The following is a 26,623-nucleotide window of genomic DNA, read 5'->3' as shown; positions in this document are numbered from 1 at the left end:
AATCCTCCCTCCCTCACACTGGATAGTCAGACTAAATCCTCCCTCACACTGGATAGTCAGACTAAATCCTCCCTCACACTGGATAGTCAGACTAAATCCTCCCTCCCTCACACTGGATAGTCAGACTAAATCCTCCCTCACACTGGATAGTCAGACTAAATCCTCCCTCCCTCACACTGGATAGTCAGACTAAATCCTCCCTCACTCACACTGGATAGTCAGACTACATCCTCCCTCACTGGATAGTCAGACTAAATTCTCCCTCCCTCACACTGGATAGTCAGACTAAATCCTCCCTCACACTGGATAGTCAGACTAAATCCTCCCTCCCTCACACTGGAGAGTCAGACTAAATCCTCCCTCACTCACACTGGATAGTCAGACTAAATCCTCCCTCCCTCACACTGGATAGTCAGACTAAATCCTCCCTCACTCACACTGGATAGTCAGACTAAATCCTCCCTCACTCACACTGGATAGTCAGACTAAATCCTCCCTCCCTCACACTGGATAGTCAGACTAAATCCTCCCTCACTCACACTGGATAGTCAGACTAAATCCTCCTTTCCTCACACTGGATAGTCAGACTTAATCCTCCCTCACTCACACTGGATAGTCAGACTAAATCCTCCCTCACTCACACTGGATAATCAGACTAAATCCTCCCTCACACTGGATAGTCAGACTAAATCCTCCCTCACTCACACTGGATTGTCAGACTAAATCCTCCCTCCCTCACACTGGATAGTCAGACTAAATCCTCCACTCACACAGGATAGACAGACTAAATCCTCCTTTCCTCACACTGGATAGGCAGACTAAATCCTCCTTTCCTCACACTGGATAATCAGACTAAATCCTCCCTCCCTCACACTGGATAGTCAGACTGAATCCTCCTTACCTCACACTGGATTGTCAGACTAAATCCTCCCTCACTCACACTGGATAGTCAGACTAAATCCTCCCTCACTCACACTGGATAGTCAGACTGAATCCTCCTTTCCTCACACTGGATAGTCAGACTGAATCCTCCCTCACTCACACTGGATAGTCAGACTGAATCCTCCCTCCCTCACACTGGATAGTCAGACTAAATCCTCCCTCACACTGGATAGTCAGACTAAATCCTCCCTCACTCACACTGGATAGTCAGACTGAATCCTCCCTCACTCACACTGGATAGTCAGACTAAATCCTCCCTTCCTCACACTGGATAGTCAGACTAAATCCTCACTCACACTGGATAGTCAGACTAAATCCTCCCTTCACTCACACTGGATAGTCAGACTGAATCCTCCTTTCTTCACACTGGATAGTCAGAGTAAATCCTCCCTCACTCACACTGGATAGTCAGACTGAATCCTCCTTCACTCACACTGGATAGTCAGACTGAATCCTCCTTCACTCACACTGGATAGTCAGACTGAATCCTCCTTCACTCACACTGGATAGTCAGACTAAATCCTCCCTCACACTGGATAGTCAGACTAAATCCTCCCTCACTCACACTGGATAGTCAGACTAAATCCTCCCTCACTCACACTGGATAGTCAGACTGAATCCTCCTTTCCTCACACTGGATAGTCAGACTGAATCCTCCCTCACTCACACTGGATAGTCAGACTAAATCCTCCTTCACTCACACTGGATAGTCAGACTGAATCCTCCTTCACTCACACTGGATAGTCAGACTGAATCCTCCTTCACTCACACTGGATAGTCAGACTAAATCCTCCCTCACACTGGATAGTCAGACTAAATCCTCCCTCACTCACACTGGATAGTCAGACTAAATCCTCCCTCACTCACACTGGATAGTCAGACTAAATCCTCCTTTCCTCACACTGGATAGTCAGACTGAATCCTCCTTCACTCACACTGGATAGTCAGACTAAATCCTCCCTCACACTGGATAGTCAGACTGAATCCTCCTTTCCTCACACTGGATAGTCAGACTGAATCCTCCCTCACTCACACTGGATACTCAGACTAAATCCTCCCTCACACTGGATAGTCAGACTAAATCCTCCCTCACTCACACTGGATAGTCAGACTAAATCCTCCCTCACACTGGATAGTCAGACTAAATCCTCCCTCACTCACACTGGATAGTCAGACTAAATCCTCCCTCACACTGGATAGTCAGACTAAATCCTCCCTCACACTGGATAGTCAGACTAAATCCTCCTTTCCTCACACTGGATAGTCAGACTAAATCCTCCCTCACACTGGATAGTCAGACTAAATCCTCCCTTCACTCACACTGGATAGTCAGACTAAACCCTCCTATCCTCACACTGGATAATCAGACTAAATCCTCCTTTCCTCACACTGGATAGTCAGACTAAATCCTCCTTTCCTCACACTGGATAGTCAGACTAAATCCTCCCTCACTCACACTGGATAGTTAGAGTAAATCCTCCTTTCCTCACACTGGATAGTCAGACTAAATCCTCCCTCACTCACACTGGATAGTCAGACTAAATCCTCCCTCACTCACACTGGATAGTCAGACTAAATCCTCCCTCACTCACACTGGATAGTCAGACTAAATCCTCCTTTCCTCACACTGGATAGTCAGACTAAATCCTCCCTCACTCACACTGGATAGTCAGACTAAATCCTCCCTCACTCACACTGGATAGTCAGACTGAATCCTCCTTTCCTCACACTGGATAGTCAGACTGAATCCTCCCTCACTCACACTGGATAGTCAGACTGAATCCTCCCTCCCTCACACTGGATAGTCAGACTAAATCCTCCCTCACACTGGATAGTCAGACTAAATCCTCCCTCACTCACACTGGATAGTCAGACTAAATCCTCCCTCACTCACACTGGATAGTCACACTAAATCATCCTTTCCTCACACTGGATAGTCAGACTGAATCCTCCTTCCCTCACACTGGATAGTCAGACTGAATCCTCCTTCACTCACACTGGATAGTCAGACTAAATCCTCCCTCACACTGGATAGTCAGACTAAATCCTCCCTCACACTGGATAGTCAGACTAAATCCTCCTTTCCTCACACTGGATAGTCAGACTAAATCCTCCCTCACTCATACTGGATAGTCAGACTAAATCCTCCCTCACTCATACTGGATAGTCAGACTGAATCCTCCTTCCCTCACACTGGATAGTCAGACTAAATCCTCCCTCACTCACACTGGATAGTCAGACTAAATCCTCCCTCACTCACACTGGATAGTCAGACTAAATCATCCTTTACTCACACTGGATAGTCAGACTGAATCCTCCTTCCCTCACACTGGATAGTCAGACTGAATCCTCCCTCACACTGGATAGTCAGACTAAATCCTCCCTCACACTGGATAGTCAGACTAAATCCTCCCTCACACTGGATAGTCAGACTAAACCCTCCCTCACTCACACTGGATACTCAGACTAAACCCTCCCTCACTCACACTGGATACTCAGACTAAATCCTCCTTTCCTCACACTGGATAGTCAGACTGAATCCTCCCTCACTCACACTGGATAGTCAGACTAAATCCTCCTTTCCTCACACTGGATAGTCAGACTAAATCCTCTTTTCCTCACACTGGATAGTCAGAGTAAATCCTCCTTTCCTCACACTGGATAGTCAGACTGAATCCTCCCTCACTCACACTGGATAGTCAGACTAAATCCTCCTTTCCTCACACTGGATAGTCAGACTGAATCCTCCCTCACTCACACTGGATAGTCAGACTAAATCCTCCCTGACTCACACTGGATAGTCAGACTAAATCCTCCCTCACACTGGATAGTCAGACTAAATCCTCCCTCACACTGGATAGTCAGACTAAATCCTCCCTCACACTGGATAGTCAGACTAAATCCTCCCTCACTCACACTGGATAGTCAGACTAAATCCTCCTTTCCTCACACTGGATAGTCAGACTGAATCCTCCTTCACTCACACTGGATAGTCAGACTGAATCCTCCCTCACTCACACTGGATAGTCAGACTAAATCCTCCTTTCCTCACACTGGATAGTCAGACTGAATCCTCACTCACACTGGATAGTCAGACTAAATCCTCCCTCACTCACACTGGATAGTCAGACTAAATCCTCCCTCACTCACACTGGATAGTCAGACTAAATCATCCTTTCCTCACACTGGATAGTCAGACTGAATCCTCCTTCCCTCACACTGGATAGTCAGACTGAATCCTCCCTCACACTGGATAGTCAGACTTAATCCTCCCTCACACTGGATAGTCAGACTAAATCCTCCCTCACTCACACTGGATAGTCAGACTAAATCCTCCTTCCCTCACACTGGATAGTCAGACTGAATCCTCCTTCACTCACACTGGATAGTCAGACTAAATCCTCCCTCACACTGGATAGTCAGGCTAAATCCTCCCTCACACTGGATAGTCAGACTAAATCCTCCTTTCCTCACACTGGATAGTCAGACTAAATCCTCCCTCACACTGGATAGTCAGACTAAATCCTCCTTTCCTCACACTGGATAGTCAGACTAAATCCTCCTTTCCTCACACTGGATAGTCAGACTAAATCCTCCTTTCCTCACACTGGATAGTCAGACTAAATCCTCCCTCACTCACACTGGATACTCAGACTAAACCCTCCCTCACTCACACTGGATACTCAGACTAAATCCTCCTTTCCTCACACTGGATAGTCAGACTGAATCCTCCCTCACTCACACTGGATAGTCAGACTAAATCCTCCTTTCCTCACACTGGATAGTCAGACTAAATCCTCTTTTCCTCACACTGGATAGTCAGAGTAAATCCTCCTTTCCTCACACTGGATAGTCAGACTGAATCCTCCCTCACTCACACTGGATAGTCAGACTAAATCCTCCCTCCCTCACACTGGATAGTCAGACTAAATCCTCCCTCCCTCACACTGGATAGTCAGACTAAATCCTCCCTCACTCACACTGGATAGTCAGACTAAATTCTCCTTTCCTCACACTGGATAGGCAGACTAAACCCTCCTTTCCTCACACTGGATAATCAGACTAAATCCTCCTTTCCTCACACTGGATAGTCAGACTAAATCCTCCCTCACTCACACAGGATAGTCAGACTAAATCCTCCCTCACTCGCACTGGATAGTCAGACTAAACCCTCCTTCCCTCACACTGGATAATCAGACTAAATCCTCCTTCACTCACACTGGATAGTCAGACTAAATCCTCCTTTCCTCACACTGGATAGTCAGACTAAATCCTCCCTCACTCACACTGGATAGTCAGACTAAATCCTCCCTCACTCACACTGGATAGTCAGACTAAATCCTCCTTTCCTCACACTGGATAGTCAGACTAAATCCTCCTTTCCTCACACTGGATAGTCAGACTAAATCCTCCCTCCCTCACACTGGATAGTCAGACTTAATCCTCCCTCACACTGGATAGTCAGACTAAATTCTCCTTTCCTCACACTGGATAGTCAGACTAAATCCTCCTTCACTCACACTGGATAGTCAGACTAAATCCTCCCTCACTCACACTGGATAGTCAGACTAAATCCTTCCTCACTCACACTGGATAGTCAGACTAAATCCCCCTTTCCTCACACTGGATAGTCAGACTAAATCCTCCTTTCCTCACACTGGATAGTCAGACTAAATCCTCCCTCACTCACACTGGATAGTCAGACTAAATCCTCCCTCACTCACACTGGATAGTCAGACTAAATCCTTCCTCACTCACACTGGATAGTCAGACTAAATCCTCCTTTCCTCACACTGGATAGTCAGACTAAATCCTCCCTCACTCACACTGGATTGTCAGACTGAATCCTTCCTCACTCACACTGGATAGTCAGACTGAATCCTCCCTCACTCACACTGGATAGTCAGACTAAATCCTCCCTCACTCACACTGGATAGTCAGACTAAATCTTCCCTCACACTGGATAGTCAGACTGAATACTCCTTTCCTCACACTGGATAGTCAGACTAAATCCTCCCTCACTCACACTGGATAATCAGACTGAATCCTCCTTTCCTCACACTGGATAATCAGACTGAATCCTCCTTTCCTCACACTGGATAATCAGACAAAATCCTCCCTTCCTCACACTGGATAGTCAGACTAAACCCTCCTTTCCTCACACTGGATAGTCAGACTAAATCCTCCCTCACTCACACTGGATAGTCAGACTGAATCCTCCTTTCCTCACACTGGATAGTCTGACTAAATCCTCCTTTCCTCACACTGGATAGTCAGACTACATCTTCCCTCCCTCACACTGGATAGTCAGACTAAACCCTCCTTTCCTCACACTGGATAGTCAGACTAAATCCTCCCTCACTCACACTGGATTGTCAGACTAAATCCTCCTTTCCTCACACTGGATAGTCAGACTAAATCCTCCCTCACTCACACTGGATAGTCAGACTGAATCCTCCCTCACTCACACTGGATAGTCAGACTAAACCCTCCTTTCCTCACACTGGATTGTCAGACTAAATCCTCCTTGACTCACACTGGATAGTCAGACTAAATCCTCCCTCACTCACACTGGATAGTCAGACTAAATCCTCCCTCACTCACACTGGATAGTCAGACTAAATCCTCCTTTCCTCCCTCACACTGGATAATCAGTCTAAATCCTCCCTCACTCACACTGGATAGTCAGACTAAATCCTCCCTCCCTCACACTGGATAGTCAGACTAAATCCTCCCTCACTCACACTGGATAGTCAGACTAAATCCTCCCTCACTCACACTGGATAGTCAGACTAAATCCTTCCTCACTCACACTGGATAGTCAGACTAAATCCTCCTTCACTCACACTGGATAGTCAGACTGAATCCTCCTTTCCTCACACTGGATAGTCAGACTAAATCCTCCCTCACTCACACTGGATAATCAGACTGAATCCTCCTTTCCTCACACTGGATAATCAGACTGAATCCTCCTTTCCTCACACTGGATAATCAGACTAAATCCTCCCTTCCTCACACTGGATAGTCAGACTAAACCCTCCTTTCCTCACACTGGATAGTCAGACTAAATCCTCCCTCACTCACACTGGATAGTCAGACTGAATCCTCCTTTCCTCACACTGGATAGTCTGACTAAATCCTCCTTTCCTCACACTGGATAGTCAGACTACATCTTCCCTCCCTCACACTGGATAGTCAGACTAAATACTCCCTCACTCACACTGGATTGTCAGACTAAATCCTCCTTTCCTCACACTGGATAGTCAGACTAAATCCTCCCTTACTCACACTGGATAGTCAGACTGAATCCTCCCTCACTCACACTGGATAGTCTGACTAAATCCTCCTTCCCTCACACTGGATAGTCAGACTGAATCCTCCTTTCCTCACACTGGATAGTCAGACTAAATCTTCCCTCCCTCACACTGGATAGTCAGACTGAATCCTCCCTCACTCACACTGGATAGTCTGACTAAATCCTCCTTCCCTCACACTGGATAGTCTGACTAAATCCTCCTTTCCTCACACTGGATAGTCAGACTAAATCTTCCCTCCCTCACACTGGATAGTCAGACTAAACCCTCCTTTCCTCACACTGGATAGTCAAACTAAATCCTCCCTCACTCACACTGGATAGTCAGACTAAACCCTCCTTTCCTCACATTGGATTGTCAGACTAAATCCTCCTTCACTCACACTGGATAGTCAGACTAAATCCTCCCTCACTCACACTGGATAGTCAGACTAAATCCTCCTTTCCTCCCTCACACTGGATAATCAGTCTAAATCCTCCCTCACTCACACTGGATAGTCAGACTAATTCCTCCCTCACTCACACTGGATAGTCAGACTAAATCCTCCCTCACTCACACTGGATAGTCAGACTAAATCCTCCCTCACTCACACTGGATCGTCAGACTAAGTCCTTCCTCACTCACACTGGATAGTCAGACTAAATCCTCCTTCACTCACACTGGATAGTCAGACTAAATTCTCCTTTCCTCACACTGGATAGTCAGACTAAATCCTCCCTCACTCACACTGGATAGTCAGACTAAATCCTCCCACGCTCACACTGGATAGTCAGACTAAATCCTCCCTCGCTCACACTGGATAGTCAGACTAAATCCTCCCTCACTCACACTGGATAGTCAGACTAAATCCTCCCTTACTCACACTGGATAGTCAGACTAAATCCTCCCTCACTCACACTGGATAGTCAGACTAAATCCTCCCTCACTCACACTGGATAGTCAGACTCAATCCTCCTTCACTCACACTGGATAGTCAGACTGAATCCTCCTTTCCTCACACTGGATAGTCAGACTAAATCCTCCCTTACTCACACTGGATAGTCAGACTGAATCCTCCTTTCCTCACACTGGATAGTCAGACTAAATCCTCCCTCACTCACACTCGATAGTCAGACTAAATCCTCCTTTCCTCACACTGGATAGTCAGACTAAATCCTCCCTCACTCACACTGGATAGTCAGACTGAATCCTTCCTCACTCACACTGGATAGTCAGACTGAATCCTCCCTCACTCACACTGGATAGTCAGACTAAATCCTCCCTCACTCACACTGGATAGTCAGACTAAATCCTCCCTCACTCACACTGGATAGTCAGACTGAATCCTCCTTCACTCACACGGGATAGTCAGACTAAATCCTCCCTCACTCACACTGGATAGTCAGACTAAATCCTCCCTCACACTGGACAGTCAGAGTAAATCCTCCCTCACTCACACTGGATAGTCAGACTGAATCCTCCTTTCCTCACACTGGATAGTCAGACTGAATCCTCCCTCACTCACACTGGATAGTCAGACTAAATCCTCCTTCACTCACACTGGATAGTCAGACTTAATCCTCCCTCACACTGGATAGTCAGACTTAATCCTCCCTCACTCACACTGGATAGTCAGACTAAATCCTCCCTCACTCACACTGGATAGTCAGAGTAAATCCTCCTTTCCTCCCTCACACTGGATAGTCAGACTAAATCCCCCTTTCCCCACACTGGATAGTCAGACTGAATCCTCCTTTCCTCACACTGGATAGTCAGACTGAATCCTCCTTTCCTCACACTGGATAGTCAGACTAAATCCTCCCTCACTCACACTGGATAATCAGACTGAATCCTCCTTTCCTCACACTGGATAGTCAGACTTAATCCTCCCTCACACTGGATAATCAGACTGAATCCTCCCTCACTCACACTGGATAATCAGACTAAATCCTCCCTCACTCACATTGGATAGTCAGACTAAACCCTCCTTTCCTCACACTGGATAGTCAGACTGAATCCTCCCTCACTCACACTGGATAGTCAGACTAAATCCTCCTTTCCTCACACTGGATAGTCAGACTAAATCCTCCCTCACTCACACTGGACAGCTGTGCTAAATCCTCCCTCACTCACACTGGATAGTCAGACTAAATCCTCCCTCACTCACACTGGATAGTCAGACTAAATCCCCCTTTCCCCACACTGGATAGTCAGACTAAATCCTCCCTCACTCACACTGGATAGTCAGACTGCATCCTCCCTCACTCACACTGGATAGTCAGACTAAATCCGCCTTTCCTCACACTGGATAGTCAGACTAAATCCTCCCTCCCTCACACTGGATAGTCCGACTGAATCCTCCCTCACACTGGAGAGTCAGACTGAATCCTCCCTCACTCACACTGGATAGTCAGACTAAATCCTCCCTCACTCACACTGGATAGTCAGACTAAATCCTCCTTCACTCACACTGGATAGTCAGACTAAATCCTCCTTTCCTCACACTGGATAGTCAGACTAAACTCTCCTTTCCCCACACTGGATAGTCAGACTAAATCCTCCCTCCCTCACACTGGATAGTCAGACTAAATCCTCCTTCACTCACACTGGATAGTCAGACTAAATCCTCCCTCCCTCACACTGGATAGTCAGACTAAATTCTCCTTTCCCCACACTGGATTGTCAGACTGAATCCTCCCTCACTCACACTGGATAGTCAGACTACATCCTCCTTCACTCACACTGGATAGTCAGACTAAATCCTCCTTTCCTCACACTGGATAGTCAGACTAAATCCTCCCTCCCTCACACTGGATAGTCAGACTAAATTCTCCTTTCCCCACACTGGATTGTCAGACTGAATCCTCCCTCACTCAAACTGGATAGTCAGACTGAATCCTCCCTCACACTTGATAGTCAGACTAAATCCTCCTTCACTCACACTGGATCGTCAGACTAAATCCTCCTTTCCTCACACTGGATAGTCAGACTAAATCCTCCCTCACTCACACTGGATAGTCAGACTGAATCCTCCTTTCCCCACACTGGATAGTCAGACTAAATCCTCCCTCACTCACACTGGATAGTCAGACTAAATCCTCCCTCACTCACACTGGATAGTCAGACTGAATCCTCCCTCACTCACACTGGATAGTCAGACTAAATCCTCCCTGACTCACACTGGATAGTCAGAGTAAATCCTCCCTCACTCACACTGGATAGTCAGAATGAATCCTCCCTCACTCACACTGGATAGTCAGACTAAATCCTCCCTCACTCAGACTGGATAGTCAGACTAAATCCTCCCTCACTCACACTGGATAGTCAGACTGAATCCTCCTTTCCTCACACTGGATAGTCAGACTGAATCCTCCCGCACCCACACTGGATAGTCAGACTAAATCCTCCCTCACTCACACTGGATAGTCAGACTGAATCCTCCCTCACTCACACTGGATAGTCAGACTAAATCCTCCCTCACTCACACTGGATAGTCAGACTGAATCCTCCCTCACTCACACTGGATAGTCAGACTAAATCCTCCCTGACTCACACTGGATAGTCAGAGTAAATCCTCCCTCACTCACACTGGATAGTCAGAATGAATCCTCCCTCACTCACACTGGATAGTCAGACTAAATCCTCCCTCACTCAGACTGGATAGTCAGACTAAATCCTCCCTCACTCACACTGGATAGTCAGACTGAATCCTCCTTTCCTCACACTGGATAGTCAGACTGAATCCTCCCGCACCCACACTGGATAGTCAGACTAAATCCTCCCCCACTCACACTGGATAGTCAGACTGAATCCTCCTTCACTCACACTGGATCGTCAGACTGAATCCTCCTTCACTCACACTGGATAGTCAGACTGAATCCTCCTTCACTCACACTGGATAGTCAGACTGAATCCTCCTTTCCTCACACTGGATAGTCAGACTGAATCCTCCTTCACTCACACTGGATAGTCAGACTAAATCCTCCCTCACTCACACTGGATAGTCAGACTAAATCCTCCTTCACTCACACTGGATAGTCAGACTAAATCCTCCCTCACCCACACTGGATAGTCAGACTAAATCCTCCTTTCCTCACACTGGATAGTCAGACTAAATCCCCCTTTCCTCACACTGGATAGTCAGACTGAATCCTCCTTTCCTCACACTGGATAGTCAGAGTAAATCCTCCCTCACTCACACTGGATAGTCAGACTAAATCCTCCTTTCCTCACACTGGATAGTCAGACTAAATCCTCCCTCACTCACACTGGATAGTCAGACTAAATCCTCCTTCACTCACACTGGATAGTCAGACTGAATCCTCCTTTCCTCACACTGGATAGTCAGACTAAATCCTCCCTTACTCACACTGGATAGTCAGACTGAATCCTCCTTTCCTCACACTGGATAGTCAGACTAAATCCTCCCTCACTCACACTCGATAGTCAGACTAAATCCTCCTTTCCTCACACTGGATAGTCAGACTAAATCCTCCCTCACTCACACTGGATAGTCAGACTGAATCCTTCCTCACTCACACTGGATAGTCAGACTGAATCCTCCCTCACTCACACTGGATAGTCAGACTAAATCCTCCCTCACTCACACTGGATAGTCAGACTAAATCCTCCCTCACTCACACTGGATAGTCAGACTGAATCCTCCTTCACTCACACGGGATAGTCAGACTAAATCCTCCCCCACTCACACTGGATAGTCAGACTAAATCCTCCCTCACACTGGACAGTCAGAGTAAATCCTCCCTCACTCACACTGGATAGTCAGACTGAATCCTCCTTTCCTCACACTGGATAGTCAGACTGAATCCTCCCTCACTCACACTGGATAGTCAGACTAAATCCTCCTTCACTCACACTGGATAGTCAGACTTAATCCTCCCTCACACTGGATAGTCAGACTTAATCCTCCCTCACTCACACTGGATAGTCAGACTAAATCCTCCCTCACTCACACTGGATAGTCAGAGTAAATCCTCCTTTCCTCCCTCACACTGGATAGTCAGACTAAATCCCCCTTTCCCCACACTGGATAGTCAGACTGAATCCACCTTTCCTCACACTGGATAGTCAGACTGAATCCTCCTTTCCTCACACTGGATAGTCAGACTAAATCCTCCCTCACTCACACTGGATAATCAGACTGAATCCTCCTTTCCTCACACTGGATAGTCAGACTTAATCCTCCCTCACACTGGATAATCAGACTGAATCCTCCCTCACTCACACTGGATAATCAGACTAAATCCTCCCTCACTCACATTGGATAGTCAGACTAAACCCTCCTTTCCTCACACTGGATAGTCAGACTGAATCCTCCCTCACTCACACTGGATAGTCAGACTAAATCCTCCCTCACTCACACTGGATAGTCAGACTGAATCCTCCCTCACTCACACTGGATAGTCAGACTAAATCCTCCCTGACTCACACTGGATAGTCAGAGTAAATCCTCCCTCACTCACACTGGATAGTCAGAATGAATCCTCCCTCACTCACACTGGATAGTCAGACTAAATCCTCCCTCACTCAGACTGGATAGTCAGACTAAATCCTCCCTCACTCACACTGGATAGTCAGACTGAATCCTCCTTTCCTCACACTGGATAGTCAGACTGAATCCTCCCGCACCCACACTGGATAGTCAGACTAAATCCTCCCTCACTCACACTGGATAGTCAGACTGAATCCTCCCTCACTCACACTGGATAGTCAGACTAAATCCTCCCTCACTCACACTGGATAGTCAGACTGAATCCTCCCTCACTCACACTGGATAGTCAGACTAAATCCTCCCTGACTCACACTGGATAGTCAGAGTAAATCCTCCCTCACTCACACTGGATAGTCAGAATGAATCCTCCCTCACTCACACTGGATAGTCAGACTAAATCCTCCCTCACTCAGACTGGATAGTCAGACTAAATCCTCCCTCACTCACACTGGATAGTCAGACTGAATCCTCCTTTCCTCACACTGGATAGTCAGACTGAATCCTCCCGCACCCACACTGGATAGTCAGACTAAATCCTCCCCCACTCACACTGGATAGTCAGACTGAATCCTCCTTCACTCACACTGGATCGTCAGACTGAATCCTCCTTCACTCACACTGGATAGTCAGACTGAATCCTCCTTCACTCACACTGGATAGTCAGACTGAATCCTCCTTTCCTCACACTGGATAGTCAGACTGAATCCTCCTTCACTCACACTGGATAGTCAGACTAAATCCTCCCTCACTCACACTGGATAGTCAGACTAAATCCTCCTTCACTCACACTGGATAGTCAGACTAAATCCTCCCTCACTCACACTGGATAGTCAGACTAAATCCTCCTTTCCTCACACTGGATAGTCAGACTAAATCCCCCTTTCCTCACACTGGATAGTCAGACTGAATCCTCCTTTCCTCACACTGGATAGTCAGAGTAAATCCTCCCTCACTCACACTGGATAGTCAGACTAAATCCTCCTTTCCTCACACTGGATAGTCAGACTAAATCCTCCCTCACTCACACTGGATAGTCAGACTAAATCCTCCTTCACTCACACTGGATAGTCAGACTGAATCCTCCTTTCCTCACACTGGATAGTCAGACTAAATCCTCCCTTACTCACACTGGATAGTCAGACTGAATCCTCCTTTCCTCACACTGGATAGTCAGACTAAATCCTCCCTCACTCACACTCGATAGTCAGACTAAATCCTCCTTTCCTCACACTGGATAGTCAGACTAAATCCTCCCTCACTCACACTGGATAGTCAGACTGAATCCTTCCTCACTCACACTGGATAGTCAGACTGAATCCTCCCTCACTCACACTGGATAGTCAGACTAAATCCTCCCTCACTCACACTGGATAGTCAGACTAAATCCTCCCTCACTCACACTGGATAGTCAGACTGAATCCTCCTTCACTCACACGGGATAGTCAGACTAAATCCTCCCTCACTCACACTGGATAGTCAGACTAAATCCTCCCTCACACTGGACAGTCAGAGTAAATCCTCCTTCACTCACACTGGATAGTCAGACTAAATCCTCCCTCCCTCACACTGGATAGTCAGACTAAATCCTCCTTCACTCACACTGGATAGTCAGACTTAATCCTCCCTCACACTGGATAGTCAGACTTAATCCTCCCTCACTCACACTGGATAGTCAGACTAAATCCTCCCTCACTCACACTGGATAGTCAGAGTAAATCCTCCTTTCCTCCCTCACACTGGATAGTCAGATTAAATCCCCCTTTCCCCACACTGGATAGTCAGACTGAATCCACCTTTCCTCACACTGGATAGTCAGACTGAATCCTCCTTTCCTCACACTGGATAGTCAGACTAAATCCTCCCTCACTCACACTGGATAATCAGACTGAATCCTCCTTTCCTCACACTGGATAGTCAGACTTAATCCTCCCTCACACTGGATAATCAGACTGAATCCTCCCTCACTCACACTGGATAATCAGACTAAATCCTCCCTCACTCACATTGGATAGTCAGACTAAACCCTCCTTTCCTCACACTGGATAGTCAGACTGAATCCTCCCTCACTCACACTGGATAGTCAGACTAAATCCTCCTTTCCTCACACTGGATAGTCAGACTAAATCCTCCCTCACTCACACTGGACAGCTGTGCTAAATCCTCCCTCACTCACACTGGATAGTCAGACTAAATCCTCCCTCACTCACACTGGATAGTCAGACTAAATCCCCCTTTCCCCACACTGGATAGTCAGACTAAATCCTCCCTCACTCACACTGGATAGTCAGACTGCATCCTCCCTCACTCACACTGGATAGTCAGACTAAATCCGCCTTTCCTCACACTGGATAGTCAGACTAAATCCTCCCTCCCTCACACTGGATAGTCCGACTGAATCCTCCCTCACACTGGATAGTCAGACTAAATCCTCCTTTCCTCACACTGGATAGTCAGACTAAATCCTCCCTCACTCACACTGGATAGTCAGACTAAATCCTCCCTCACTCACACTGGATAGTCAGACTAAATCCTCCTTCACTCACACTGGATAGTCAGACTAAATCCTCCTTTCCTCACACTGGATAGTCAGACTAAATTCTCCTTTCCCCACACTGGATAGTCAGACTAAATCCTCCCTCACTCACACTGGATAGTCAGACTAAATCCTCCCTCCCTCACACTGGATAGTCAGACTAAATCCTCCTTCACTCACACTGGATAGTCAGACTAAATCCTCCCTCCCTCACACTGGATAGTCAGACTAAATTCTCCTTTCCCCACACTGGATTGTCAGACTGAATCCTCCCTCACTCACACTGGATAGTCAGACTACATCCTCCTTCACTCACACTGGATAGTCAGACTAAATCCTCCTTTCCTCACACTGGATAGTCAGACTAAATCCTCCCTCCCTCACACTGGATAGTCAGACTAAATTCTCCTTTCCCCACACTGGATTGTCAGACTGAATCCTCCCTCACACTGGATAGTCAGACTAAATCCTCCTTCACTCACACTGGATCGTCAGACTAAATCCTCCTTTCCTCACACTGGATAGTCAGACTAAATCCTCCCTCACTCACACTGGATAGTCAGACTGAATCCTCCTTTCCCCACACTGGATAGTCAGACTAAATCCTCCCTCACTCACACTGGATAGTCAGACTAAATCCTCCCTCACTCACACTGGATAGTCAGACTGAATCCTCCCTCACTCACACTGGATAGTCAGACTAAATCCTCCCTGACTCACACTGGATAGTCAGAGTAAATCCTCCCTCACTCACACTGGATAGTCAGAATGAATCCTCCCTCACTCACACTGGATAGTCAGACTAAATCCTCCCTCACTCAGACTGGATAGTCAGACTAAATCCTCCCTCACTCACACTGGATAGTCAGACTGAATCCTCCTTTCCTCACACTGGATAGTCAGACTGAATCCTCCCGCACCCACACTGGATAGTCAGACTAAATCCTCCCTCACTCACACTGGATAGTCAGACTGAATCCTCCCTCACTCACACTGGATAGTCAGACTAAATCCTCCCTCACTCACACTGGATAGTCAGATTGAATCCTCCCTCACTCACACTGGATAGTCAGACTAAATCCTCCCTGACTCACACTGGATAGTCAGAGTAAATCCTCCCTCACTCACACTGGATAGTCAGAATGAATCCTCCCTCACTCACACTGGATAGTCAGACTAAATCCTCCCTCACTCAGACTGGATAGTCAGACTAAATCCTCCCTCACTCACACTGGATAGTCAGACTAAATCCTCCTTTCCTCACACTGGATAGTCAGACTAAATCCTCCTTTCCTCACACTGGATGGTCAGACTAAATCCTCCCTCCCTCACACTGGATAGTCAGACTGAATCCTCCCTCACACTGGATATTCAGACTAAATCCCCCTTTCCTCACACTGGATAGTCAGACTAAATCCTCCCTCACTCACACTGGATAGTCAGACTAAATCCTCCCTCACTCACACTGGATAGTCAGACTAAATCCTCCCTCACTCACACTGGATAGTCAGACTGAATCCTCCCTCACACTGGATAGTCAGAATAAATCCCCCTTTCCTCACACTGGATAGTCAGACTAAATCCTCCCTCCCTCACACTGGATAGTCAGACTAAATTCTCCTTTCCCCACACTGGATAGTCAGACTAAATCCCCCTTTCCTCACACTGGATAGTCAGACTAAATCCTCCCTCACTCACACTGGATAGTCAGACTAAATCCTCCTTCACTCACACTGGATAGTCAGACTAAATCCTCCATCCCTCACACTGGATAATCAGACTAAATTCTCCTTTCCCCACACTGGATTGTCAGACTAAATCCTCCCTCCCTCACACTGGATAGTCAGACTAAATCCTCCTTCACTCACACTGGATAGTCAGACTAAATCCTCCCTCCCTCACACTGGATAGTCAGACTAAATTCTCCTTTCCCCACACTGGATTGTCAGACTGAATCCTCCCTCACTCACACTGGATAGTCAGACTAAATCCTCCTTCACTCACACTGGATAGTCAGACTAAATTCTCCTTTCCCCACACTGGATTGTCAGACTGAATCCTCCCTCACTCACACTGGATAGTCAGACTGAATCCTCCTTTCCCCACACTGGATAGTCAGACTAAATCCTCCCTCACTCACACTGGATAGTCAGACTAAATCCTCCCTCACTCACACTGGATAGTCAGACTGAATCCTCCCTGACTCACACTGGATAGTCAGAGTAAATCCTCCCTCACTCACACTGGATAGTCAGACTGAATCCTCCCTCACTCACACTGGATAGTCAGACTAAATCCTCCCTCACTCACACTGGATAGTCAGACTGAATCCTCCTTTCCTCACACTGGATAGTCAGACTGAATCCTCCCGCACTCACACTGGATAGTCAGACTAAATCCTCCCTCACTCACACTGGATAGTCAGACTGAACCCTCCTTCACTCACACTGGATAGTCAGACTGAATCCTCCTTTCCTCACACTGGATAGTCAGACTGAATCCTCCCGCACTCACACTGGATAGTCAGACTAAATCCTTCCTCACTCACACTGGATAGTCAGACTGAATCCTCCTTCACTCACACTGGATCGTCAGACTGAATCCTCCTTCACTCACACTGGATAGTCAGACTGAATCCTCCTTCACTCACACTGGATAGTCAGACTGAATCCTCCTTTCCTCATACTGGATAGTCAGACTGAATCCTCCTTCACTCACACTGGATAGTCAGACTAAATCCTCCCTCACTCACACTGGATAGTCAGACTAAATCCTCCTTCACTCACACTGGATAGTCAGACTAAATCCTCCCTCACTCACACTGGATAGTCAGACTAAATCCCCCTTTCCTCACACTGGATAGTCAGACTGAATCCTCCTTTCCTCACACTGGATAGTCAGAGTAAATCCTCCCTCACTCACACTGGATAATCAGACTGAATCCTCCTTCACTCATACTGGATAGTCAGACTGAATCCTCCTTCACTCACACTGGATAGTCAGACTAAATCCTCCCTCACTCACACTGGATAGTCAGACTAAATCCTCCTTCACTCACACTGGATAGTCAGACTAAATCCTCCCTCACTCACACTGGATAGTCAGACTAAATCCCCCTTTCCTCACACTGGATAGTCAGACTGAATCCTCCTTTCCTCACACTGGATAGTCAGACTGAATCCTCCCTCACTCACACTGGATAGTCAGACTGAATCCTCCTTTCCTCACACTGGATAGTCAGACTAAATCCTCCATCCCTCACACTGGATAATCAGACTAAATTCTCCTTTCCCCACACTGGATTGTCAGACTAAATCCTCCCTCCCTCACACTGGATAGTCAGACTAAATCCTCCTTCACTCACACTGGATAGTCAGACTAAATCCTCCCTCCCTCACACTGGATAGTCAGACTAAATTCTCCTTTCCCCACACTGGATTGTCAGACTGAATCCTCCCTCACTCACACTGGATAGTCAGACTAAATCCTCCTTCACTCACACTGGATAGTCAGACTAAATTCTCCTTTCCCCACACTGGATTGTCAGACTGAATCCTCCCTCACTCACACTGGATAGTCAGACTGAATCCTCCTTTCCCCACACTGGATAGTCAGACTAAATCCTCCCTCACTCACACTGGATAGTCAGACTAAATCCTCCCTCACTCACACTGGATAGTCAGACTGAATCCTCCCTGACTCACACTGGATAGTCAGAGTAAATCCTCCCTCACTCACACTGGATAGTCAGACTGAATCCTCCCTCACTCACACTGGATAGTCAGACTAAATCCTCCCTCACTCACACTGGATAGTCAGACTGAATCCTCCTTTCCTCACACTGGATAGTCAGACTGAATCCTCCCGCACTCACACTGGATAGTCAGACTAAATCCTCCCTCACTCACACTGGATAGTCAGACTGAACCCTCCTTCACTCACACTGGATAGTCAGACTGAATCCTCCTTTCCTCACACTGGATAGTCAGACTGAATCCTCCCGCACTCACACTGGATAGTCAGACTAAATCCTTCCTCACTCACACTGGATAGTCAGACTGAATCCTCCTTCACTCACACTGGATCGTCAGACTGAATCCTCCTTCACTCACACTGGATAGTCAGACTGAATCCTCCTTCACTCACACTGGATAGTCAGACTGAATCCTCCTTTCCTCATACTGGATAGTCAGACTGAATCCTCCTTCACTCACACTGGATAGTCAGACTAAATCCTCCCTCACTCACACTGGATAGTCAGACTAAATCCTCCTTCACTCACACTGGATAGTCAGACTAAATCCTCCCTCACTCACACTGGATAGTCAGACTAAATCCCCCTTTCCTCACACTGGATAGTCAGACTGAATCCTCCTTTCCTCACACTGGATAGTCAGAGTAAATCCTCCCTCACTCACACTGGATAATCAGACTGAATCCTCCTTCACTCATACTGGATAGTCAGACTGAATCCTCCTTCACTCACACTGGATAGTCAGACTAAATCCTCCCTCACTCACACTGGATAGTCAGACTAAATCCTCCTTCACTCACACTGGATAGTCAGACTAAATCCTCCCTCACTCACACTGGATAGTCAGACTAAATCCCCCTTTCCTCACACTGGATAGTCAGACTGAATCCTCCTTTCCTCACACTGGATAGTCAGACTGAATCCTCCCTCACTCACACTGGATAGTCAGACTGAATCCTCCTTTCCTCACACTGGATAGTCAGAGTAAATCCTCCCTCACTCACACTGGATAGTCAGACTGAATCCTCCTTTCCTCACACTGGATAGTCAGACTGAATCCTCCTTCACTCACACTGGATAGTCAGACTGAATCCTCCTTTCCTCACACTGGATAGTCAGACTGAATCCTCCCGCACTCACACTGGATAGTCAGACTAAATCCTCCCTCACTCACACTGGATAGTCAGACTGAATCCTCCTTCACTCACACTGGATCGTCAGACTGAATCCTCCTTCACTCACACTGGATAGTCAGACTGAATCCTCCTTCACTCACACTGGATAGTCAGACTGAATCCTCCTTTCCTCACACTGGATAGTCAGACTGAATCCTCCTTCACTCACACTGGATAGTCAGACTAAATCCTCCCTCACTCACACTGGATAGTCAGACTAAATCCTCCTTCACTCACACTGGATAGTCAGACTAAATCCTCCCTCACTCACACTGGATAGTCAGACTAAATCCTCCTTTCCTCACACTGGATAGTCAGACTAAATCCCCCTTTCCTCACACTGGATAGTCAGACTAAATCCTCCCTCGCTTACACTGGATAGTCAGACTAAATCCTCCCTCACTCACACTGGATAGTCAGACTGAATCCTCCTTCACTCACACTGGATAGTCAGACTAAATCCTCCTTCACTCACACTGGATAGTCAGACTAAATCCTCCCTCACTCACACTGGATAGTCAGACTGAATCCTCCTTTCCTCACACTGGATAGTCAGACTGAATCCTCCTTTCCTCACACTGGATAGTCAGACTGAATCCTCCTTCACTCACACTGGATAGTCAGACTGAATCCTCCTTTCCTCACACTGGATAGTCAGACTGAATCCTCCTTTCCTCACACTGGATCGTCAGACTGAATCCTCCTTTCCTCATACTGGATAGTCAGACTGAATCCTCCCTCACTCACACTGGATAGTCAGACTGAATCCTCCCTCACTCACACTGGATAGTCAGACTAAATCCTCACTCACTCACACTGGATAGTCAGACTAAATCCTCCTTTCCTCACACTGGATAATCAGACTAAATCCTCCCTCACTCACACTGGATAGTCAGACTAAATCCTCCCTCACTCACACTGGATAGTCAGACTAAATCCCCCTTTCCCCACACTGGATAGTCAGACTAAATCCTCCTTCACTCACACTGGATAGTCAGACTAAATCCTCCCTCCCTCACACTGGATAGTCAGACTAAATCCTCCCTCACTCACACTGGATAGTCAGACTAAATCCTCCCTCACTCACACTGGATAGTCAGACTAAATCCCCCTTTCCCCACACTGGATAGTCAGACTAAATCCTCCTTCACTCACACTGGATAGTCAGACTGAATCCTCCTTTCCTCACACTGGATAGTCAGACTGAATCCTCCTTTCCTCACACTGGATCGTCAGACTGAATCCTCCTTTCCTCATACTGGATAGTCAGACTGAATCCTCCCTCACTCACACTGGATAGTCAGACTGAATCCTCCCTCACTCACACTGGATAGTCAGACTAAATCCTCACTCACTCACACTGGATAGTCAGACTAAATCCTCCTTTCCTCACACTGGATAATCAGACTAAATCCTCCCTCACTCACACTGGATAGTCAGACTAAATCCTCCCTCACTCACACTGGATAGTCAGACTAAATCCCCCTTTCCCCACACTGGATAGTCAGACTAAATCCTCCTTCACTCACACTGGATAGTCAGACTAAATCCCCCTTTCCCCACACTGGATAATCAGACTAAACCCTCCTTTCCACACACTGGATAGTCAGACTAAATCCTCCCTCACTCACACTGGATAGTCAGACTAAATCCTCCCTCACTCACACTGGATAGTCAGACTGAATCCTCCTTCCCTCACACTGGATAGTCAGACTAAATCCTCCCTCACTCACACTGGATAGTCAGACTAAATCCTCCCTCACTCACACTGGATAGTCAGACTGAATCCTCCTTTCCTCACACTGGATAGTCAGACTGAATCCTCCTTTCCTCACACTGGACAGCTGTGCTAAATCCTCCTTTGCTCCCCACCCTCTCAGTGAGCACATCTCAAGCCACTGAGCTTTGTGTTACTGCAATCAACCCACCAAGACTGTTCGAGACTCCCAGGGCCAAAGGGGATGTTTTAGCCAGATTGTGACACAGCTGACATGTCACTCCATGTCAGAGACTTTCCACAGCAAGTGATACAGTCCATTACCTGGGGAGTAATGCACCACTGAGAGTTACCTGGGGAGTAACGCACCACTGAGAGTTACCTGTGGAGTAACTTACCACTGAGAGTTACCTGAGGAGTAACGCACCACTGAGAGTTACCTGGGGAGTAACGCACAACATGGGGAGTAACCTACCACTGAGAGTTACCTGGGGAGTAATGCACACTGAGAGTTACCTGGGGAGTAACGCACCACTGTGTGTTACCTGGGGAGTAACGCACCACTGTGTGTTACCTGGGGAGTAACGCACCACTGAGAGTTACCTGGGGAGTAACGCACCACTGAGAGTTACCTGGGGAGTAACGCACCACTGAGAGTTACCTGGGGAGTAACGCACCACTGAGAGTTACCTGGGGAGTAACGCACCACTGAGAGTTACCTGGGGAGTAACGCACCACTGAGAGTTACCTGGGGAGTAACGCACCACTGAGAGTTACCTGGGGAGTAACGCACCACTGAGAGTTACCTGGGGAGTAACGCACCACTGAGAGTTACCTGGGGAGTAACGCACCACTGAGAGTTACCTGGGGAGTAACGCACCACTGAGAGTTACCTGGGGAGTAACGCACCACTGAGCGTTACCTGGGGAGTAACGCACCACTGAGAGTTACCTGGGGAGTAACGCACCACTGAGAGTTACCTGGGGAGTAACGCACCACTGAGAGTTACCTGGGGAGTAACGCACCACTGAGAGTTACCTGGGGAGTAACGCACCACTGAGAGTTACCTGGGGAGTAACGCACCACTGAGAGTTACCTGGGGAGTAACGCACCACTGAGAGTTACCTGGGGAGTAACGCACCACTGAGAGTTACCTGGGGAGTAACGCACCACTGAGAGTTACCTGGGGAGTAACGCACCACTGAGAGTTACCTGGGGAGTAACGCACCACTGAGAGTTACCTGGGGAGTAACGCACCACTGAGAGTTACCTGGGGAGTAACGCACCACTGAGAGTTACCTGGGGAGTAACGCACCACTGAGAGTTACCTGGGGAGTAACGCACCACTGAGAGTTACCTGGGGAGTAACGCACCACTGAGAGTTACCTGGGGAGTAACGCACCACTGAGAGTTACCTGGGGAGTAACGCACCACTGAGAGTTACCTGGGGAGTAACGCACACTGAGAGTTACCTGGGGAGTAACGCACCACTGAGAGTTACCTGGGGAGTAACGCACCACTGAGAGTTACCTGGGGAGTAACGCACCACTGAGAGTTACCTGGGGAGTAACGCACCACTGAGAGTTACCTGGGGAGTAATGCACACTGAGAGTTACCTGGGGAGTAACGCACCACTGAGAGTTGCTCATTTCCGTCGACAGTACTGGAAACCAGGTCCTTTGTCTCACAATCGAGCACCATCCACCTGGAGGGAGAAATAAAACAGTAACCCATCTCCCACTGGGACTAGACAGTGAGGGCGCGATAATTTCTCATTCAGGTGAAATGAGAATCAGAGGCGGGGGCTGAAAGTGAGCCGGTGTTAAGAGACGGGAGTTACCTGCCTGTCTGGAGGCCGACAGCCACCACCGCTCCACTGCAGTGAAAATCGGCGCACAATCCAGTCTCCTGTAAAACAAATAGATCCGGTAAACACACACAAGGGGTGCCAGGTGGAGCCTGTGTTTAGTGTTGGATCTGAAGGACTGCACGACTGACAGTGCAGCACTCCTTTAAGCAGGAGCATTGACGGGCTGCCCGGATTTAGGAGTTAAATCGCAGATCAGCCATGATTCCGCTGAACATGGTGTTAAATGGCTGCCTCCTACCCCTCCGGATTTTTAGACTCAAATCTCTGACTCGGGCGGTTGAGCGATGAGACACGGCGAAGGAGGAGGGGCAGCTGCTTGCTTTGGCCACAAGAGGGGGCCAGACCCTGCTGTGCGACTGCCCGCGGCCGTGTTGGCTACAAGCTGACCCGGCCAGCTCTCCCTCCCCCACCATCCCCCATCCCACGCAATCCGTCAGGAAGCAGGCCGACAATCAGCTTCAGAAACAAGATAAGAGTTCAGGAATGAGCCGTAAATCAAAACATTATTGCTCTTCGGAATAAGGTTAATCGACTCAACACCTCTCAAGACAAGACGTGGGGGGGAACCGTTCCGGGTTCCTGCTCCGGTTCAGAGCGAGGAGGGGGAACAGAGAGGGGGAGGCCGAGGGGAGGGGTCAGGGGAGGCCGAGGGGAGGGGTCAGGGGAGGCCGAGGGGAGGGTCAGGGGAGGCCGAGGGGGAGGGGAGGGTCAGGGGAGGCCGAGGGGAGGGGAGGGTCAGGGGAGGCCGGAGGGGAGGGGAGGGTCAGGGGAGGCCGAGGGGGAGGGGAGGGTCAGGGGAGGCCGAGGGGAGGGGAGGGTCAGGGGGAGGCCGGAGGGGAGGGGAGGGTCAGGGGAGGCCGAGGGGGAGGGGAGGGTCAGGGGAGGGCCGAGGGGAGGGTCAGGGGAGGCCGAGGGGAGGGTCAGGGGAGGCCGTGGGGAGGGTCAGGGGAGGCCGTGGGGAGGGTCAGGGGAGGCCGTGGGGAGGGTCAGGGGAGGCCGAGGGGAGGGTCAGGGGAGGCCGAGGGGAGGGTCAGGGGAGGGCCGAGGGGAGGGTCAGGGGAGGGTCCGAGGGGAGGGTCAGGGGAGAGGCCGAGGGGAGGGTCAGGGGAGGCGCCGAGGGGAGGGTCAGGGGAGGCCGAGGGGAGGGTCAGGGGAGGGCCGAGGGGAGGGGTCAGGGGGAGGCCGAGGGGAGGGTCAGGGGAGGGCCCGAGGGGAGGGTCAGGGGAGGCCGAGGGGGAGGGTCAGGGGAGGCCGAGGGGGAGGGGTCAGGGGAGGCCGAGGGGAGGGGTCAGGGGGAGGCCGAGGGGAGGGTCAGGGGAGGCCGAGGGGAGGGTCAGGGTGAGGCCGATGGGAGGGTCAGGGGAGGCCGAGGGCAGCCTGAGGAGAGGCCGAGAAACAGTGAGGCCAGCAGCTATGACACAGATGCAGACATGCACTCAATCAGAAACAGTTCCCAGGAACAGCATCCTGGGGCAATTAACACTGACTCCAGCGTACAGACAGATCGCTGCAAATTCAGGGTCTGCCAAAGGCGGGCCCACCTCGTGGCCCTGTTCACAACCCACTTGAGCAAGCGCACCATTCTCCCCCCCACCTCACCTCCAGCGTTTTGCTCCACTCCAGTTTATGCTGCACCTGATCCCACAGACACACCTGCTTGTCATGTGCGCATGTGAGAAAGAGATCGCGGAACGGGTGCGTGGCCAATCCCCACAGCTCGTCTGTGTGACCCCTGAAAAGTGAACACAATGCACAGGTCAGTGCTACACGTACAAACACGCCGCTACACCACCCTGGGCTCGTGCACAGACAGCCCAGCCTCTCAGGTCAGAGTGCCAACACGTGAATTAACTAACAATTCATGTAAAGCTTCGGAGATCTTTGGCCCTTGACTGCTCCAACAACTTACAGGCACCAGCTTTGCAAGTGAAACACAGCAACTGTTTATAACATCAACAGGTAAGACGGGCAATAATCATAGTAGAACAGCGGCCAGCTAATCTACCATTCTTCCCCCCCCCCCCCCTTTTACCGTGCCACCCTCTACCCAAACACACACAAGGCAGTCACACACAGGGAGGGAGAGGGGTAAAATATTAAGGATCAATGTGAGATGAAGTGCCCTTTGCTTCAGATGTTGAGCTTGTTTTTCAACTGACTGTCCTGATTGAGAACCACCGCTTGGATGGCTAACGAGGATCTTCTGGCTGGAACATATCAGTCCAAATCCCCGGACTGTGGAATTCCCTCTGGGAGTCACTTGCACTTTTATTAACCTGGGCCTTCACTCAGAATATCCGCCTCAGGTCTGTGTAATTCTTATTTGTTTCCAACTCCACCAGAACGTCCTCTAGCTTTACTGAGGAAGAACAAGAGTTGCTCTCACGACGAGCTTTAAACCATCCGGCCCTGCCTGCAGCTCATAGAATTTACAGTGCAGAGGAGGCCATTCGGGCCCATCGAGTCTGCACTGGCTCTTGGAAAGAGCACTCGACCCAAGGTCAACACTTCCACCCTATCCCCATAACCCAGTAACCCCACCCAACACTAAGGGCCAATTTTGGACACTGAGGGCAATTGATCGCGGCCAATCCACCTAACCTGCACATCTTTGGACTGTGGGAGGAAACCGGAGCACCCGGAGGAAACCTACGCAGACACGTTCATAGCTCCTTGAAGGTGGAGTCGCAGGTGGACAGGGTGGTGAAGAAGGGCATTCGGCATGCTTGGTTTCATTGGTCAGAACATTGAATACAGGAGTTGGGACATCTTGTGAAGTTGTACAAGACATTGGTACGGCCACACTTGGAATACTGTGTGCAGTTCT

The 26,623-nt window shown here is 48.8% G+C and overlaps 1 protein-coding gene across 1 annotated transcript in view; it reads right to left on the bottom strand.

The window, feature by feature from the left end:
• Positions 1-25,522, bottom strand: part of LOC140399837 (echinoderm microtubule-associated protein-like 3) — a 76,047-nt gene extending 50,525 nt beyond the window's left edge. The window contains exons 1-3 of the mRNA XM_072489291.1: positions 25,396-25,522; positions 23,767-23,834; positions 23,543-23,631 (exon numbers count right to left, since the gene is read on the bottom strand). Of these exons, the coding sequence (XP_072345392.1) occupies positions 23,543-23,627 (85 nt within the window). The 5' untranslated portion in view covers positions 23,628-23,631; positions 23,767-23,834; positions 25,396-25,522. The remainder of the gene's footprint in view (positions 1-23,542; positions 23,632-23,766; positions 23,835-25,395) is intronic.
• Positions 25,523-26,623: the final 1,101 nt, after the last annotated feature.

This window comes from Scyliorhinus torazame, chromosome 24 (genome assembly GCF_047496885.1).
Source record: "Scyliorhinus torazame isolate Kashiwa2021f chromosome 24, sScyTor2.1, whole genome shotgun sequence".
In the NCBI taxonomy this organism is placed as follows: Eukaryota; Metazoa; Chordata; class Chondrichthyes; order Carcharhiniformes; family Scyliorhinidae; genus Scyliorhinus; species Scyliorhinus torazame.
Note: the sequence above shows the minus strand (reverse complement) of the source record. Positions and strands in the feature narration are given on the sequence as shown.